This window comes from Micropterus salmoides, unplaced genomic scaffold (assembly GCF_014851395.1).
Source record: "Micropterus salmoides isolate LMB-PRFRI ecotype aquatic unplaced genomic scaffold, ASM1485139v1 Ms_hic_scaffold_14, whole genome shotgun sequence".
In the NCBI taxonomy this organism is placed as follows: domain Eukaryota; kingdom Metazoa; phylum Chordata; class Actinopteri; order Centrarchiformes; family Centrarchidae; genus Micropterus; species Micropterus salmoides.
Window position 1 is genome coordinate 7534157 of NW_024040485.1, and position 18747 is coordinate 7552903.

The 18747-nt window shown below is 39.6% G+C and overlaps 1 protein-coding gene across 3 annotated transcripts; it reads right to left on the reverse strand.

The window, feature by feature from the left end:
• Positions 1 to 328: 328 nt before the first annotated feature.
• Positions 329 to 12984, reverse strand: LOC119901756 (ATP-sensitive inward rectifier potassium channel 10-like). 3 transcript variants are annotated; one of them, XM_038717411.1, is made up of 6 exons: positions 12471 to 12984; positions 5970 to 6315; positions 3818 to 4029; positions 3379 to 3510; positions 3022 to 3199; positions 329 to 1363 (listed from the first exon to the last, which is right to left on the reverse strand). In XM_038717411.1, the coding sequence occupies exons 2-6, from the start codon at positions 6313 to 6315 to the stop codon at positions 969 to 971; spliced, it is 1263 nt and encodes a 420-aa protein (XP_038573339.1). In that variant the 5' UTR covers positions 12471 to 12984; the 3' UTR covers positions 329 to 968. The 3 variants fall into 3 exon arrangements, with proteins under 3 accessions (XP_038573339.1, XP_038573341.1, XP_038573340.1); XM_038717413.1 differs by lacking the exon at positions 12471 to 12984 and adding an exon at positions 10511 to 10659 and having other exon boundaries at positions 5970 to 6283; XM_038717412.1 differs by lacking the exon at positions 12471 to 12984 and adding an exon at positions 10511 to 10658.
• Positions 12985 to 18747: the final 5763 nt, after the last annotated feature.

Here is an 18747-nt window from a genome sequence, read left to right on the forward strand (position 1 = left end):
AATCATTCACTCATTGGTATTTTTATCATAATAGAGCAAAACTGAGATGAAACTTAAAGTCATCTGACTGTCATAAATTTGTATTTATTTGTAAAAATTTGTAATTTGTAAAGTATAAAAGGTTCTACCCTTCTTTAGTAAACTGCCTGTATGGTTTTTTTTGCCCCCCTTCCCATACTAACCTTACCACCAAATGTAAATGTAATGCTCCGTACTTGTATAGCGCCTTTCTAGTCTTTCCGACCACTCAAAGCGCTTTTACACTACATCTGCATTCACCAGTCATACACATTCATACACTGAGCCTAAGTGCTCAAACGGAAACTAACATTCACACTCACTCGTACACTGGCGGAACAGCCGCCAGGGGCAGTATCTTGCCCAAGGACACTTCGACACGCAACCAGGGGGAGCCAGGGATTGAACCGCCGACCTTCCGATTAACGGCCAACCCTACTCTAACTCCTAAGCCACAGCCGCCCAGATACTCATCTCTCCTTGACATTGGACTCACACTTTTGTGTGTAGGTTTTTCTCTTTCTGATCTGACATTTCATTCTCTGGAGAGAACCCAAACAAACAACTGTTTGTTTTGCTTTGTATCTTTGTTTTTATGTTTTCTCTGTGTGAATAAATAATCTAAAAGTTTGTATTCTTAGTTATAAAAGCATTTACATTATATTATCTAAAATACATACATTAGTTGCAGTTATGCTGTCATATACAGTCAAACCTGCGTGAAACATGTATTATCCCAGCAAACAGTCAGCATGACAAAACTTGAAGTTCACCAAACAATAGTCTGTAGTCTTCCATATTCACTTTTTACATCATTTGGTGCTACTGGGACATAGATACTGTATCTTTCTTATGTAATGTTTCATTGATTTGCCGGTGACATTGAGAGCAAATCAGTGTTCTGCACATCGCTCACTGTGAAACGATCCCTTCACAACCAGTCAAGCAGTTTAGACGTTGCTGATGCGAACACTGAGAGGAGTGTCTCTGACCCGGCCACGGTCCTCCCCTCTGTCCCTATAGCTCTGCTCCAGCCGAATCTTCTCAGGATCGGACACCTCAGGCACAGTTCCACCCCCATTGCTCTGGTACCCATGCTGGGGGCTGGATGGTTTGAAGATGGGGGTGGTCTTGGTCTTGGCCACTTTGTCGAAAAAGGCGAAGTCCGCTACGTATTTGCCTGATGGCGAAAGGGAGACTACAGGGGGAAACTCATAGCCCCAGAGAATCTCATCCGGCAGGTAGGAGGTGCGGACTTGGCAGGTGGCGGAGGTTGGCTCAACTGTAGCACTCATGATCACCAGCAACTCAAAGTCTGCCAACTCTGGATCTGTCCAGCCCCCACCTGGTGGAGGTCAATGAGATGGGAGGAGATGGCACATTACAGAGGGGTGTAAACAGAAGAGGCAGAAGATGAAAAGAAAAATGGGAGAGAGGAAGGAGCAATTACTAAAAAATACTAAACTTATAGGTACTCTGTGGAGTTTTTGACCATAGGCGACACATATTCCTGCCAATGTCTTCACGCTATTGCACTGATCAACTGTTTGTGGGGGTAATATGCTGAGAAATACAGTAATGCACCATTAAAAGTTGGGGAAGAAGAAGACTGCTCACTAACAAACAGATGTATTTGCGAAAGTATTTAAAGTTTATGATAACTGCTTTTAGTAGTATTAAAAACATATATTAAGGTTCCACACATTGGTAGCTAACCTTCCTAAGGTGCAAATGTATATCATTTACTTATATAAAGTGCTAACTTTCTGTTTTGAAACAGCAGTAAGAGTTATATATAACATAAGAACACAGTATATTAAATCTGAGGTTTGTCTGCTTTCCACTTGTGTCAAAGAATCTCTAAAGTGCTTTACCTAACATATTAGAGTGCCATGTATAATAAACATAAGTGACATTTTTTTCACGTGTCTTCCTCCAGTTCTGTCGTTGTTGTATAGGAAATGTAAAAATATCATGAGGCTGATGTAAAAGGGGGTTGGGGATTTTGTGAGTTCTAGATGAACTGACTTTACTCATTGGTATTTTTATCGTAATAGTAGAAAACTGAGATGAAACAGACAAAAAGAAAAAGGGTTTAGAGATGTGGGAAGGAATAGAGGAATACAGGTTGGAAGTAGGTATTTATTTATTTATCACTGTATCCCACATTAATTTAAGAAATAAGGTATGATCACAGTTGGAAAATCCTCTCAGCTTGCAGCAAGTGTTTTTTAAGTCAGTCAAGCAAGTGGCTGAACATGGTTCACATCATCTGAGCTCAAAGAGGAAATGTGGGTGTTTACCATGCTGTCACACCATTTCTCAGTAATGAACTCCTCATTGCTAAAATTCAAATCTTTTCACAGCAAAGTGTTGCTGTAGCTAGCAGAAAGCAGGTTTATATTAACAGCCCATAGTGTCATACATAACATTTACACTGCTGCATAGCAAGGCAGTATCACCTACAGTAAACATAGAAGATTCCCCCTGAGCAACACAGTCACACAAGCAATGAAAAGCGATGCACGGTAGCAAAAATGTACCATTTACATATCTCTGAAGACTACAGACACCAGAGTGAAAGTAGCTTTAACACACTACAAATCAGCCTTCATTACCTACAGGGCTGTGAGAATCTGTGTTGGAACTCTCTGCTAGCCCTTGTAGCTAGCTTGGTAATGTACAGGGGATTAAGTGAGGGAGGGCTCCTGGCCAGAATAGCAGTTGTCAGGTTCAGAGTGGGAGACTGGATTCATGGGAAGCAGTACGTACCACAGTGATACATATTGAGCTTAAAAACCAATCACATCATATTATTCCGTTGTTAATTTTTGCACAAACCTTCATCCTTGTTGCCATATGGGGCATGGGGAGTACAGTAGAGCTGTGTGTCACATTTCTAAGAGTTTTCTTATGTATTTTAGCCCAAAGTGTTCAATGGACTTCTTTTACTTGCAACACTACCACCACCCACCAAATCTCCTGCCCTCACTTTAAACTTACCCTTGGCTGCCCAGGCTCGCAAGGGGCTGCTGTCATCGATGAGGTGGTAGAAGGTGAGGGGCAGGATGAGGAAGGGGCTGTCACTGGACGTGTCCACTTGGAAAGGCACATTCCTCTGGTCCAAACGAACCGTCTCCCCCTCCTTGGTCAGGGAAGTCTGGAGTAGTTTTCCACTCACCTGGGGTCCACAGTTTGACAAATTGCTCATATACACGAAATCCTACTGTATTGTCACTATTACACTATAACTATATATATATCACTATAACTGTCAGTTTGTCTAGACAAACTAGTAGAATATGTAGAAATGTTGGAAATATTTGTTAATCTATACTCTCTATCTGTATATACATTTACCTGACACCCAAGCAGAAGACTCTTGCGCATATTGGCCACCCTGATCATCAGGCAGGGTCGGCCTTCGTGGGTCGACACCACAGCGTGTTGGCTGAACTTCACTGTCTCGCCTCGCTTCTTTGGCCGAGCAACCTGTGCAGAGAAAGATCAGTGAGTTAAGTTTCAGTCTGATAATCTTTGATTAGAGAGAGTCTTTCACTCAATATAGTAACAGATGAATGCACACTGCAAGGAATTGTATACAGTTGTGTTTGAGTTATTTAAGGTAGGAGAGCACACATCTGCTTTAAAACATAAATTCTTTTTTACATTCTCAAATTAATTTGTATGTTCATGAAAACTGGATCAATCTATGTGTATTATAAAGAAATTCTCTGTTTTCCCTCTTTTTTATTAACTGGATCTCACTTTGCAGCTGGATGTTTTATGCATTGGCTACCTTGGCCAGGAAGGTACCAGTGATGAAAATCTCCATCAGCATGGTGATGACAAGCTGGACGATGAGGAGGATGATGGCAGCTGGACATTCCTCAGTGATGCATCGGAAACCATAACCAATGGTTGTCTGAGATTCCAGAGAGAAGAGGAAAGCCCCCGTCAGGGTCTGCATCTGCATCACACAGGGCGTGTGGTTTGATGGAGGGTCGAACTCTGGAGGTATATGGTTGAAAAGGCAACAAGAGCTCACTGAATTTATTTTAATGCTGTTTTTTCATTTCTCACACGCAGGTTTATTATAGGATGCAGTGTCTGCCTCAGAGACTTCCTGTATCACACGCGGTTGAGCACATTGTAAGCATGAGTCCCATTAGAGGAAGTGGGCGATGACAGATGTATTATTGATGAAAAGAGATCATTTCCTGCCATGTTTTATCATATCGGTTAGTTTGAGCTCACGAATATGTTCACCCTTAATGAAAGTGTACACATAGATATGCAGGGCTGCAAAGACACGGAGCCCATGGCATTTATTTTAGTCTTACTGTATATGGTTTGTATTACCTTTTTGATTCAGCACCTGTTAAAATTCAATTACAAAGTACTTCATATACATACAATTAAATAAAACATTGAAAGGACATGGTTTCATTGAAGACAGCAGTTTCTAGCCACCCCTGTAACCACCACTGTAACACTTTATATTTACTGCACATAAGGTATGAAAACAAGTCACACCAACAGCGGTTTGGTAATAAGTCATCCTGTGCAACAGGCAAAAGATTCTGACACTTTAAGCTTGAGAACTTGTTTTTAAAACTTCAGCAAAATCGAGGCAAGGCATAAGGCATTTTATTCACAAATACTAACTCCATTGATTATGTGGTTAAACTGCCAGTGTAGCAGCCAAATGTTAACACTGGGCTCTAGCCATGAATATATCGAGAATTCAGATGGCATGTTAGCTTTCAAAGTCATCACTTGCCTCTTAATACCTTTGTTATGAATCATTTATTTTACTTGACTCATAACGAGCTACAACCCAGTACTTAGAGCAACACCCTGTTTAAGATGGAACCCACCACCTTCGCAAATTGAAAAACACAATCGAACTCTAACACAAATTTCAAGTCTTCCGTACTGTCCACACTAAGGACAGTTGACAGCTGTACTTGTCGGGGGTGTGGCAGGATGTGATATGATGTTGCCTTGTAGTTCTGGGGTGGAGTGTCCTGGGGTATGTCTTAGACTTTTTGCTAATTTTCTTTGTTTAATTGCTTCAACTGGACAGAATTACTGGATTTTCTCTGGAAACAATATAATAAAATCTGTTAATTAATTAATATTAATTAAAATAGGTCCAGGATCTGTAGTAATGGATGTAATAAAATGATGGTACAAATGATCTACTAAATTTAGTTTAGTAATAAAGTGGCCACTAGCGGTGGGGTTTTTAAATTGCAACCAGGTGTGTGCTCGTACCATACGCGTCCCACACTGGGAGAGTGTCAGATTTTTTGTGTCCAGCATGTTGTGTAACAGTTTCCCACAACATGGTGGAAACTCACGTTACAGTAATATTTTTATCAGTAAAATGACAAAAATCTAAACTGAACAATATGAACAGCGGTAAATCTGTGCTCAGGTAGATGGTTGCCCCTGCCCTGCATCACTATAGGCTAAGTTAGTATAAACACATCGCTCCACATTTGCTTTGTAACATTATATTGTTTCTTGCAGGCTAAAATCAACACTTGTAACTAATACCGGTGTAATATGGATCTTGTTGGCTGTTAACGTAATGTTGAAAGCCATATAACTGTAGTATTTTGCACCGGTATACGTTGGCAACTGCTCAGTGTTAAGTTATTCTTAAGCATATCATTGTTTGACCACCAAACTGCTTTTATTGTTTGGGGAGATAATTTGAAGTCAAAAGGTCTGACTGAGTTAAAGGGTCTGTTTAGCTATATTTCAATAGTCACTCACCTCTCTGCAGATAGTTTACATTTTATTGTTGAGGTGTAATTATCTCAGATTTGAGATTTCTGCTCTGACCCACACAGTGAAAACTGTTTATCTGGGAAGAGGCTTAACCACCCGCATTAACTTGTGATCTGTTAACTTAGGACCCTGCCCGCTTCCTCTCTCACCAAGAAGGTCTCCATGCACCAATGCCACCAGATACCACAGTACCCCAAACAGGAACCAGGTCCCTGCAAACGTGGCTGTGAACAGGAAGAACTTGTAGCGCCACTGCATGTCCAGAAATGTTGTCCAGAGGTCACGCATGTATAGCGCATTCCGCCCGCTGACGTGCTCGATGCGTACGTTGCTACGGCCATCTTTGGACAGGACACGCCTCCTCTTCCTCAGAGACCCGCCCACGCCGGATATGCCACCTCCCAGTAAGGGTTTTAAAACATCTGTCTGTGTCTGGGAGTGGCAAACCTTCTGAGGGGAGGAGCTACGAGAGGAGGGAGGTGTGGCAGAGGTCATCTGGTGAATAATAAAGAAAAAGGAGTCAAATCATTTCTCTCATTTACTTGTTAACTGGGCAGTGGTGTTAATAGGCTCATTTGGGATTAGTTTGGGGTGGACTGAGAGGTAATAAGCTTACTGAAAGAAAGTTTAAAACACAAATAAGCCTTTTTTGATATCTTCATACCTCATGATCTGACTATGATTATGGTGACTTCCTAGAAACTGCCCATGATGACTGTAGGTTTCAGCAACTTCCCCTGCTCTCATTCTAAAAGTGGAATTCACCTAAAGAGAATCTACAAATACTTAACACCAAACCTTATTATTATTGTTACTTTATTATATTCAAAATGTGTAGCTAAATTAAACAAAACAACTAACAGACAAGTAAAACTGTTACTTTAAATTACAAAGCAGGAAACCACAATTTTAATCAGCAAAACAAGTCAAAACAAATCTACGCCCACGCAAGTGTTTTTAATTATTCTGGCAATTTTTCAGTTGAAATGTGGTGGAAATATAATGGGACTTTCCTGAGGTAGTCACACTCATGAAGAGTTGATCTCAATCTTTTGTCTTGCCATATTTCGAAAGTGTTTCTGATCCCTGCAGATTTTAGGAAATATACTCAATGCCATCTCAGTATACTTTGGAGTCAAATGTGGTGGGTCAAGTACAACCACAGCTGATTCTAATAGGCTGGGGGAACTGTCAATCGAGGCTAAAAAAACAACAAAAAAACATAGCTTTCTTAGAGCATTAAAGTCTCTTAAAACAAACTACATGGTACAAGGTGTCCACCATGTCATATACTGTAGACTGGCGAGACACGATAAATTGTTGAATAATGATGCCCATATTTTGGACAATCTCTCCTTGAGAGCTTTCGTACATGTCAAAAGTGATGTAAGTAGCAAAGAACAAAAAAGAGAAGTTCAATTCTTGCCCACTTCTTCATCTCTACACCTGGCCTATGTGTGAAGGGGTCATGCTTGCTGTATTGTTGTTTTTGAAAATTTACAATATTTGTGTCCCCATTACATCATGGGAAATGTCTGGGAGATTTCAGACTCAGACTGTTTCATTTGTTTGAAGCATACTCAGTCTCTTAGTTTTCCCTCAGTGAAAATATATACTAGAAGAAGTGACAAGCTTAGAGACAAGGGAAAGAAGTTACTATGTTCCGAGAAGTGTGGAGTTTTTCAATTGATTTTGACAGTTCTCCGTCCACAGCTGTAAGAGGAAGAACAGGCGTTTCCCAATTGGTTTCAAACACCTTACAAATATGAAGCAATTGCCGCTTCCAGAAACCACTGTTTGTTTTTTTTATATGATACAGCTAATGACAAGACTTGATTTTCTCTTTTCAGTATAGGGCTTGAAAAAAAAAATAAGTAGGTTAGAGGCTGGGAAAATTAATTAAAAAACAGATTCAGAAAATAATGACTATTAATAGCATAATAACACATTATGTCCATGACACATTTTATCAGCGTCTAGTGCGTCGTTGTCACCAGTTTGAGAACCACTGAAGAAAACATGCGAACCAAAACCAAACAAGACAAACAAGGAAACTCTGAGGTGGGATAAGTAGAGAAACATTTAAATGCACAGGACTCGTGGTCCTAAAATATGTTAACTTGCTAACATACTGAACTAAGAAAGTGAGCCCCACACACACCTTCTGCCAATGACTGAACTTTTTCCCCTCCACACCTGACCCCTACCCCTTTCCTCTAAAGACTGATCTCTGTTTCCCCCCACCACTCACATCTTCCCCGAGACGTTTGCACTATGACTCCCACACTGGTGGCTGGCTCCCACGCACTTGCCACTCTATTGCACATACACTTACCTATATGTTACGTGCTATTTATTTGCCAAAAATATATTTATACAAACTGCATATATTGTCGTCACATATTTATTTTGTGTATGTCTAATATTAACATTACTTGTACATACTCCTGCATTATATATTCACATCTATACATTACAGCACTGCCTACTGTAACTGCTACAAATGCTCATACTGTAAATATCTTTTTAAATATCGACCCATCACTGTCAATTACCTTTATATATATGCAAATTACTCTGCAGTTCACACTTCTGGTTGGATGCCAAACTGTCTTTCTTTTCTCAGTACTTGTCCAATAAAGTTGAATCTAATCTAATCTCAACAAATGTCATGGTGAGCATGTTAGTATGATTTTTTTGCATTTACTTGAATGTGAATGGAAACAAAAACTGTGTACCTAAACTGTTATCCAGACAATTAGTTTTTTACATGGAGAATTATAGGCTCTGTAAAGTAATAACAGTATTATATGTGTTTTTAGTGCTGTACATTGTGCAATGACTGCATGAATGTGTGGCCTTGTCAGAACATTCAGATGCAGTCCACCCCTGTCACACACAGACAGACAGTTACTGTATCTCCACACACACGACACGCTCACTTACATCCAACAAACCATGTAGGCCAGTTGGGAGAGGATAACCCACAAAAGAAGATGATAAGGAAGAGGAAAGAGAAAAGAAGGAAGATGAAGATGTACTGCATTAACCCTGCAAATTGTCCGCACAGAGTCTCATTTGTCAGCTGGAGGAGAGAGGACAAACTTGAATGAATCAATTAAGGTAAAAAAAATCTTTGTTCGAAACACGTTTATCTAGATGCTGCTTTTTTTTAAAGGCTTTACTGTTGATTCTTACCAGAGAGGCCTTTAGTGGACAAAGAGTGAACTTCTGACTGGTAACTGGAGGCGGCGATAAGGGTTTGGTAAGAAAAGGACCAAAGTTTGGCTTTTTATATGCCCTGCTCAGGACTTTTTTTCAGCCTGGCTCAGCGATCCTTTTACAATCTTTCTCTCAGGTGTTTTTTTGCTACTTTATACTCTGGATCCTCACAAGGTCTCTCTGTTTCTCTTTCTCATGCACATTAATGCAAAACACAGAATTCCACCTGACAAGTTGTTAACATTGCAGTACAGGGCCAAAAGGATATGGACATCCGAACGTCACATGATTCCCCTCTCCTGGTTTCAGCCGCGATTTGCTCCCATTCAGCTACATAATCATGAGGTGATGATGGTGGGTGATAAGAAGTGGTGGAGGAAGTACTCAGAACCACTAATGTGCAGGTACCAACACAAAACTGTAAAAAGAATTAATTACAAGCAAAAGTCTTGTATTCAAAATCTTACTTAAATAAAAGCACAAAAATATAATCAGACAAATATACAGTATTTAAAGTATCAGAGGTACCTCTGCAGAAAACATCCCTTGACTGATAAATTATTATATATTACATTATTAGATTGTTATACTAATCAGTGCTTAAGCAGCATTTATATTAAGTTGTGTATCCAGCAGTCCAGAGTTCATGAGACAGTGAATGGGTTTGAAAAGAAGAAAAAAGTTTAGCTAAACAAATTTTAATACATTTTTGGACTTTTCTCTTATCTTTGCTTTTTGTGAAATAGAGGATAAGTTTATTTCTTCTGACTTCAAACTATTATTTAACTAAAAACATCAGAAGGGGGAAATCCATGTTTGGTGAAATGACGAAAAACATCACACTCCAAACATCTGAAATGGACACGGGGCCCATAACCAGAAACTGATTTTTATGCAAGAGGTCACAAGCCAAAATAAATAAGTAGGCTAAATGTATTTTAAATTAAAATGTCTTGAAATTATTTTCCATCATTAAGGCCTGGCTTGCAGTCAGTGTTTCATTCCATCTCAAAGGGGTTGGAGGTCAGGGCTCTGTGCAGATCAGACCTCACTTTCTGCACGGGTGCAAAAATATTATTCAGACGTCCCTTATTTGGAACTAAAGGACCTAGCCCAAACTAACAGAAAAAACTGCCCACAAGTATGAAGACATGGGTGTCCATATACTTTTGGCCACATAGTGTAAATCAAAATAGCTTCTATGCAATGCTGATCATGGATTACATAACCAATCTGCTTCAATTACATCACACTTCTGTGATTATGCAAGGGTGAGCCCCTCAGAAGGTTCTTAATTACAATGACACCATTGAAAACTTCACTCTTTCAACTTTGCTTCACCCTCTCGCCCAATTTTCTCTTGACACTCAAACACACTCGCATGTCCCGGGGAAAACACCCACAGGCGTATAACAGATCGCTAATAGAGCAAATGGGAGTAAATGAAAGTGAAATATTTTTGACCAACCTCTCCAATAGGATGTATTCCATCTCCATGGCAACGCGACAACTTTACTGTACTGCCCTGCCTCAGTGAGCCCAATCCAAAACTGAATCAAAACTTTTTCTTTTGCCAAACAAAGGAGCGCTGAATGTTTTCCTGATCCTCCTCTCTCTCCTTCCTTCTCTCTCTCCTCTGTGTACACAGGAATGCTTTGTTTGGAGCTGAGATAAAAGAAACAAAAGACACCATTGACAAAATCGACTCTGTGCCCATCCGTGTGTGTGTGTGTGTGATTATGTGAGAGTGGGATTGCAATTACATGAGTATTTCTGCATCTGTGTGCGTGTGTGTGTGTGTGTGTGTGTGTAACTGTAGGCGTACATGTGTGATTTTGTATGCATGTATGTGTGTTTGTGTGTGAGATGACTGAAAGGAAAAACGAGAGGACGGAAGAGAGGACGGGAGAGAGAAAGAGATCTGTGACAAAAGGCCCTCGTTAGTATTCTGGAGTGAGGAGTAATCCCCCCCATCTCTGCCTCTCTGTCTCCCCCTCACACACACACACACACTCCCCCCATCAGTTTGTTTCGCTCTTACCCCCTTTTCATTCTTTCTTTCCTTTTTTCTGCTTTAAATAATTTCAATACATCAGAATGAACCCCACATTGAAACATTATTTAAAAACAATTTTAAAAAATAACCCAATAACCCAAATCACTTAATATGTAAACATTTGTTTAACAGAAATGTATCCTCCATCTCATCATCATCTTGTTTCTCTCTCTTTTTCCTGCTGCTTTACTGATTTTTACAGTTCATGTATCAGATTTCTTCAATACCTATTCCTCCTGGTACCAGAAACCAAAAACCTGTTGTTAGTCAGGTATAGGACAGCTACTCAACAATGTAACACTCTGGTAGTGATGGGGATGTAGTGAAGTTATTTACATAATAGATGGCAAAAGTTGTTCAAAGTACTAATTTAAGGTAAGAAAGTAAAGGGTTCTTAAGGAAGCATATATCACTTCTTGATCACTTTATTGGTTTAATTTGAAGACTGAAACACACTAACACTGCACACAATCATTGGGGATAAAAACACATTTAAGCCTAATGAGTTATTTACTATATACTATATAATATGCTTACTATATTGCAGCGAACTGCTCAGTAAGAGCACTAAAGCAAGCACCAAAGAAATGTCAGTTTTTTCAGTAACCATTGGCCTCATCTCACGCATGTTGCCTTCAATTTAATTTTTATTCACAACTTTTACAGCATTCTTCTATTTTCTTTGCTGCATTTGGAGAATACATACTGTAAATTTCATTACTATGCTTGTCAAATGCTCTAAAATCAGATGATCTGATTGGACGTGAACGCTGACAAGATTTTTATAATGAACTCAGCTTCATTCATCTCTAAAGGTCCTGTTGTTATCACATGTGGAGGTGCATCCTGTGAAACTTTGCACCACACTCTAACAATTATTTATAGGACAGCTTCAAACTTGCCACAGTCCATTATGCAGCTATAAATAAACAGGTCAACTGTGAGCTTTGACCTGTCAGTGGTCATCATGAGGAAAACAACCAATATCTGCTTTTTTCATCACCTAAATTTCATGTAGCTTACATCATTTTAATGCTACTTACTGTCGTGTAATTTGCTTATTTGCTTAGAGATTTTCCGCTGTCTAGAAAAAGGAACATTATCCCTTCAATGTAATGTGGGTTATGTGAAAGTTCAAAATAAGTTCATAATAAATTAAACATAACATAAACGAACAAATCTGAGTTCTTTATCACAATATGCATATTTCCTTTCTATGTAAGTCATTAAACAGGTAGGAACAAATGAGAAACTTACCTTAAGATTTTTCATTTCTTAATTTAAGAAACAAATACATATGTATATATATGTATATATACAAAAAAAATTTATTTTTTCTTTATTTATTTCTGAGGTGTTTTCGTTTGCTTACCTTTTCCACTGGAATTGCAATCTAATTGACTCGTGCAAAGAGGAGGTGGGAGCCCAGAGCTTCAGCCTTTCGTCCACATGTCTGCTTTGTTGTTACACGCATGCTCACGCGACACAACTGGGACTGTAATTCTGCAGGAAGGGTAACTTCAGCAGCCTGCGTCCCACGACATTGATACACCATTGAGTAGAATTATGGTGACAGTCATTGGCTCACCGGGCTCCTGTTTCTGACCCAAAGCCCGGTCTCACTGCTCGCAAATTCTTCCTGAAGAGACAGGACTTGGCTTTATAAGAGGCATCTCTCTCTCTTTCTTCCTTTTACTCTTTCCCTCTGTCTCTCTTTCCCTCACTCCTGAATTCCTGCTCACGTCTGTGTAATTGCTGTAATAATTGATCGCCACTCCCCCCAGGTTTCAATTCAGTACCAGAATAAAATGAGAGACCACAAAAGGATACTGTAAATCCTGAAAGAATGAGTTTCAAAATATTACTTTTTTTTTTCTCCATCATGTTTTGTTGCATTTCTTGTTGCATCTTTCCCTTACTTCCCAACTAAATGTCCATAAATTGTGCACAGAAACTTACACACACACACAGATGAATGCACATGTTTGGGACCTCACATGCACATTCTCCACAAATGCAATCAAGGCCAACAGACCACCCCCTGCAGCACACACACACGCACACATACACACACATACACACACACACACACACACACGCACGCACACACTCACACAGAAACACTCTTTTAGGGGGCACCACAGAGCCCCCTATTCATAACTTCTGTGGCCGGCGTTTGCTGTGTCCAAGAGCGTCTGTACGGAGCGTCCTGTTAAGCTCAAACACATAAAGAGGGACATCCGTGAGGTGAATACAACCCCTTATTCAGCCTCAGGAGAGGGTGACAAAGCATTATTTAATTGAAAGAGAGAGGTGGATGGAGTTGATGAGGATCATTGGTCAAATCTGTAGTGAAAAGTGTAGAAAATGTGTGCATCTGATACAAAGTTAAGGAAAGGCCTTTTAAAAAGGGGTGGTATTTTTGTGTTTAAATGTTTAAATATGTGCCTAGAATAAACGTAATAAAGTTGTTAGCTTTAGCCGTATCCTTAAGGCCAATTTATACTTATACTACTGTGTCCAGTAGACCCTACGCCGTGAGCATTAATAATTGTGCTTCGGTGTCTCTGCAATTGACCCTTCACTAAGCCATGCCCTGAATATGGAGCTGGCCAATCACAGCGCAGTATAGGTCTCGCTCTAACTGAGGTCCGACACTTTCAAGGCTGCGCTCCATTGACTCGTATGCAAAAGGCGTCGTTTTCTAGCTTTTTTTTTATTTTACCAAGATATGGTCAAACGCTGTTCATGGGTTCATGTTCACTTGTAATAATTACAATCACTACCCAGAGAGGTTGAAAGGAGAAGTACAATTTATTCCTTTATTTGTTTCACATCAGTCTGACAGCCTGAAAACAACCTTGAAATGTATAATGGAAACCTTTCTGTCTCCTTTCTGAGATCGCTTTTTAAATTTTTCCAGAAATTAGACAATTTTTCTCCAGGGAAAGCAGTAATAGACAGTGCCAGAACCATGCTAAAAGTCCGACAGGTCCGACAATTTTTGGTGGCTTGGTGAAGGGTCAATTACACCGCCAAAACCTTGGTGATGGGGTTTTTATGTTCCACTGTTTATGTTCCAGTTTCTTTGGGTTGTTTTGGGTTTAGCCACTGTTTTTGTTGGTGTAGGCTACAACAAACAATGGCAACTGAAACTGAGCGGATCATGTTGAAGTTGGAGCTTATTGATGTTGAACAGCAGGGAAATTACACAGAAACGAGAGAAGAGTGGTGAAGTAGGACAAGCAGGAAATCCGTAGGAGGAAATGTGATGCTACCAAGCCAACCAATCACAGTGCGGTCTGCATTGCCGCTACGTGTAGTTACACGTCTCACAAAATAGATTTTATCTCTAATTTTAACTTTTTCTGGGATTGTGCTTCTCTCTCCAAAAGAAATGGGATTCATCCGAACAAGTGAGATGAGTCAAATGTGAGTCATATGCTGTCTACTAATATTCCACATGGGGTTCAGTCAGGGGCGTAACGAGTTGGCTCGGGGTCCCAGTGCAAGATGGTCACAATCAAATAGCATAATGTCAGTATTAAATTAAAGGAATGAAATCGCGCAGCTTTAAAATGACCAGGCACAGCAAAATGCACTGCACAGTCGACACAAAAATTAAATAAAACCAGACAGATAAGTCATAATAGCAAAGCTAAGACAGTGATAGACTAACCTACCTGATCAAATCGGTGTTGGAGCACCATAAGAGAGTAAAACATCCTTTCCGGTGATCAAAAACCTGTTAGGTTCTCCAGTCAGTGCCACTGACCAGTAGCACTTGCACAGATCTGGAGTTGGTTTCGAGCGCTGCACAGTGGTAGTCCACTGCTCCCTTGAGGGATGGGTTACATGCAGAGAATGAATTTCGCTGTATGTGTGTATGTGATAATGAAGTACCCTTACAGCGCACCTTCACGCATATGAAAACATGATCCTAATACAGCATAACTCAGTCTTTTATTTTAACGCAATATCTATCAGGGCCAACCCACAATCATGGTCATACTCTTGATACAGTTGCTCTTTTGGTTTGAACCGTATTACTGTATACGTTCATGTCTGTACACAAGTGAATTATTTTTGATTTTGTTTTTCATTTGTTTTTCATTCTGACTCCAGTCTATCAAATTATTACCTGTTCTCTCACTCTCAATAGCCACTCAGCTGACAACTTCGTCTCACTAAACTCTCCATCTTGTAAGAGTGCCTAACAGCTATCAAAAACTGGATGTCAGATAACTTCCTCCAACCTCACCAAACAGAAGTCCTCATCATAGGCCCTGAGAAAAATTCCGTAAAAATACATCAGTATATTGGTCACTTCACAGCAAATCGTGAGTGAGCCTCTGAATACCTAGGAGCTGTCTTTGACCAACATATTGAGTAGAACATAAATAAGGTATTTCTTCTAACTTGAATAAAGCAAAAATCAAAGATGTTTTTCCTTCCAAGATCTGGGAAAAAAATTATTTGTACAGTATGCACAACATTTTCTTTTTTGCTCAGTTTTGGATCAAATGCCACCAGAATAATTGACAACACACCCAAAACCAGCAAACTGATGTGTGAGTGACTACCTCAACTTGTGAGAAGGTGTACAGAATTAGTCTCTCATCTGAAGTTCCAGGGTTCAAATCCCCTGGAGACCAAGTGAGACATACTGACAATGGGGGTGTTCAGATCATAGTGAGTCTAAGTTTTATATTTTATTTGGGTCCTACGAAACTTTCTGCTAAAAAGTGTTTGTGCAGCTGAAACTTTAAACCTTTGAAACACAAAATGTTGCAGGTGGGTTGAACATTTCACCCAGTGGTCAGGTACATATAATGACACTCTCTGATCTCAAGGCAACGCTGTAAAAAGCAAGTTTGCATCACAGCCTCATAGGGGGAATTGAACCAAGGTCTCCTACACCAAAGGCAAGCATCTTATCTATGTGCCATCACCATCCCTTGTATTACAATGAAGCATCCTTGTAGCTGGAAAGGATTCAGCTTCCTGCTCAGTAGAGTGGTAGTGTAATTGTATGTCAACATGAGGAACTTGAACCGACATATCTAGGCCCTGAAATACAAAGCCTACTTTGAGACACTTTGTGTTGCATATGGTCTCTCACTTCCTCTGTTCAAGATGCATTTACACATACTGCAAAGACCGCAGCTGCTACAGTGATCTCAGCCCCAGCATGAGAGGAAACTACAGGTCATATCGAGAAGCAGCAGTCAGTGTATTTTACCCAAAATAGGAAAGAAGACACAGAGGTGTCAACATCGCGGGGAGGCACAAACTAACCAACCATTTTCATACCATAAGTGTCTACTACAAATGGAAAATGTGTGTTGTGAAAAGTGGCAACTGCCACTGGATCCGTGAGATTTGATCGCTGTGGGCGATCTTTTGAAGAAGAAAAGAAATGGCACAGATCAAATGCACAAAATGTGTAAAAACAACTGACCCACTAGGCTCAATAGCCGATCACAGAGCTCTCTGGTCAACTGCCTGTGTGTAGATTGAGGCTAACAGCCACCATAAAGGGTCACTCCAGTGATTCTTCCATGTTCTTCCATAAGGGGATAAAGTTGGAGGACTTGTGAGAGAGAGAGGTTAAACAAATGGTCATAGTCAAAGCAGCATCTTTCATTAGAGCCTTTCTGCCTGGTAAACACCCACATCTTTCAAACTTCACAACCCCAGTTTGTAACACAGGCTTTCTGTCTTAAGCCGATTACATTATACATCACATTATTATGATGTCCAGCTCCTCCAGAGCCACACAAGACTGTAAACAACTGCGTTCACTGGTTAGTACTGACAAGTAAACTGGCCTTTATGTGTAAAACGGATGGAGTTTCCCAGCAGCAGCAACAGTGACACAGACGGAAAAAACTACAGATAAGGGTTGACCACAGATACTCAACTGTGGCACATTTTCAGTTACTACTTTCAACTACTTCCTCTGTGCAAAATAAGATGTATGTTTGGGGTGGGAAAGAAGTATGATGTTTTTCACTGGTGTGTGTGTGTGTGTGTGTGTGTGTATCAGGACCCTTGAAAACTTTTTTACCATAACAACACAGGTTTTGTGTATACCTAGGTCAGAGCTCCACTTCTGTTGTTCAATTCACAGATTTGACTGACATATATTATTTTGTCAGTTGTTTGTATCTAATTTATCTCTATTTACTTTTTACTGTAAAAGTGTGTCACTGTTTCTCATCCTTTGTTAAAGCATGTTGTAACTATGTGAGGAAAAGTGTTATACATGCACATAAAGTTATAATAATTTTATATTCTAATCTAATCTTTATTTATAAAACACTTTTCAAAAACAAGTTACAAAGTGCTGTAACAAGTGCTAAGACAATAAAATCCATAAAAACAAATGCATTAAAAAAACAAGAAAACACTTAAGAGACTAAAATTCATGTTTAAAATGAAAATAAAAATATATAAAATAGAATAAAATAAAGTAAAATTAAATCGGGAAAGGCTCTCCTATAAAAGTATGTTTTAAGAAGGGACTTAAAAGAGTTCACTGACTCAGCCGACCTGATTTCCTCGGGCAGGCTGTTCCAGAGCCTCGGGGCCCTGACAGCAAACGCTCTGTCCCCTTTAGTTTTCGGTTGAGACTCTGGAACAAACAGCAGACCTCTGCCCGAGGATCTCAAGGTACGTGCTGGTGCATATGGGACTAAAAGGTCAGAGAGATAGCATGGCTAGAGTTCATGAAGAGCTTTAAAAGTGATCAATAAAATTTAAAAGTCAATTCTAAAACATACTGGGAGCCAGTGTAATGAAACTAAAACAGGAGTAATGTGGTCATATTTCTCTGTTCTGGTTAAAAGCCTGGCAGCTGAGTTTTGGACAGTCTGGAGTCAATCAGTAGATTTTTGGGTTAAACAAGTAAAAATGTTGTTGCAGTAATCCAGGCGTGATGAGATGAAGGCGTGTAAAATGGTCTCAGTGTCCTTAAAAGGTAGTATAGATCGTATTTTTGATATATTTCTAAGCTGGTAAAAACATGATTGCACAAGCTTTGTGGTGTGCTGCTCGAAATTTAAATTACTATTCATTGTGATATGTGCTTTCTTGCACTTGTGTGAACTAAATTAATACTGCTGTTGATAGGCCGCTGCACTAGTGTCACTCACCACACACTGACACAAATTCCTGGACATTTCTTGTAAATTACAGGTACACAGTGACTGTATGGGGAAGCTGGATCAAACTGCTTGTTAAAAGATGGGAACAATCAGCCATGTGTTCCCTTTACTGTAGATCATTTGCCACAATTCCCTATGACAGCATTTACTGTAGGAAGAATGCAGCATGACTACTTGGTATTTTGTATGCCTCATATATTTTGATGCCAATGGACTGTGACTTACATAAAAGTTTCAATTTGTGACTTATACTTGAAACTGGGTGTTTCTACTCTGTGGTATTATAATTTTTTACCTAAATAAACGATCTGAGTACTTCGTCCTTTACTGCGTGTCTTTAAAAGTTAATATTATTCAATTGAAATAGGTTTCAGGGACAATTACAAGAGGGATTTCTTGATCCCTACACAGCATGTGTGAGGATTTACGTTAACTTCTAAGTAAAACATAATTGCAGTTGTTCTGAAATTGATTTGTCCT

What these genes read in the sequence shown, in the direction of transcription:
- LOC119901756 (XM_038717411.1), bottom strand. Translation starts at nt 6,315, where the DNA reads ATGACCTCTGCCACACCTCCCTCCTCTCGTAGCTCCTCCCCTCAGAAG. An exon ending in CTGGTACCTTCCTGGCCAAG is followed by an intron (nt 3,511 to 3,817) that starts GTAGCCAATGCA and finishes TTCTCTGCACAG; the next exon opens with GTTGCTCGGCCAAAGAAGCG. An exon ending in GCGAGCCTGGGCAGCCAAGG is followed by an intron (nt 1,364 to 3,021) that starts GTAAGTTTAAAG and finishes GACCTCCACCAG; the next exon opens with GTGGGGGCTGGACAGATCCA.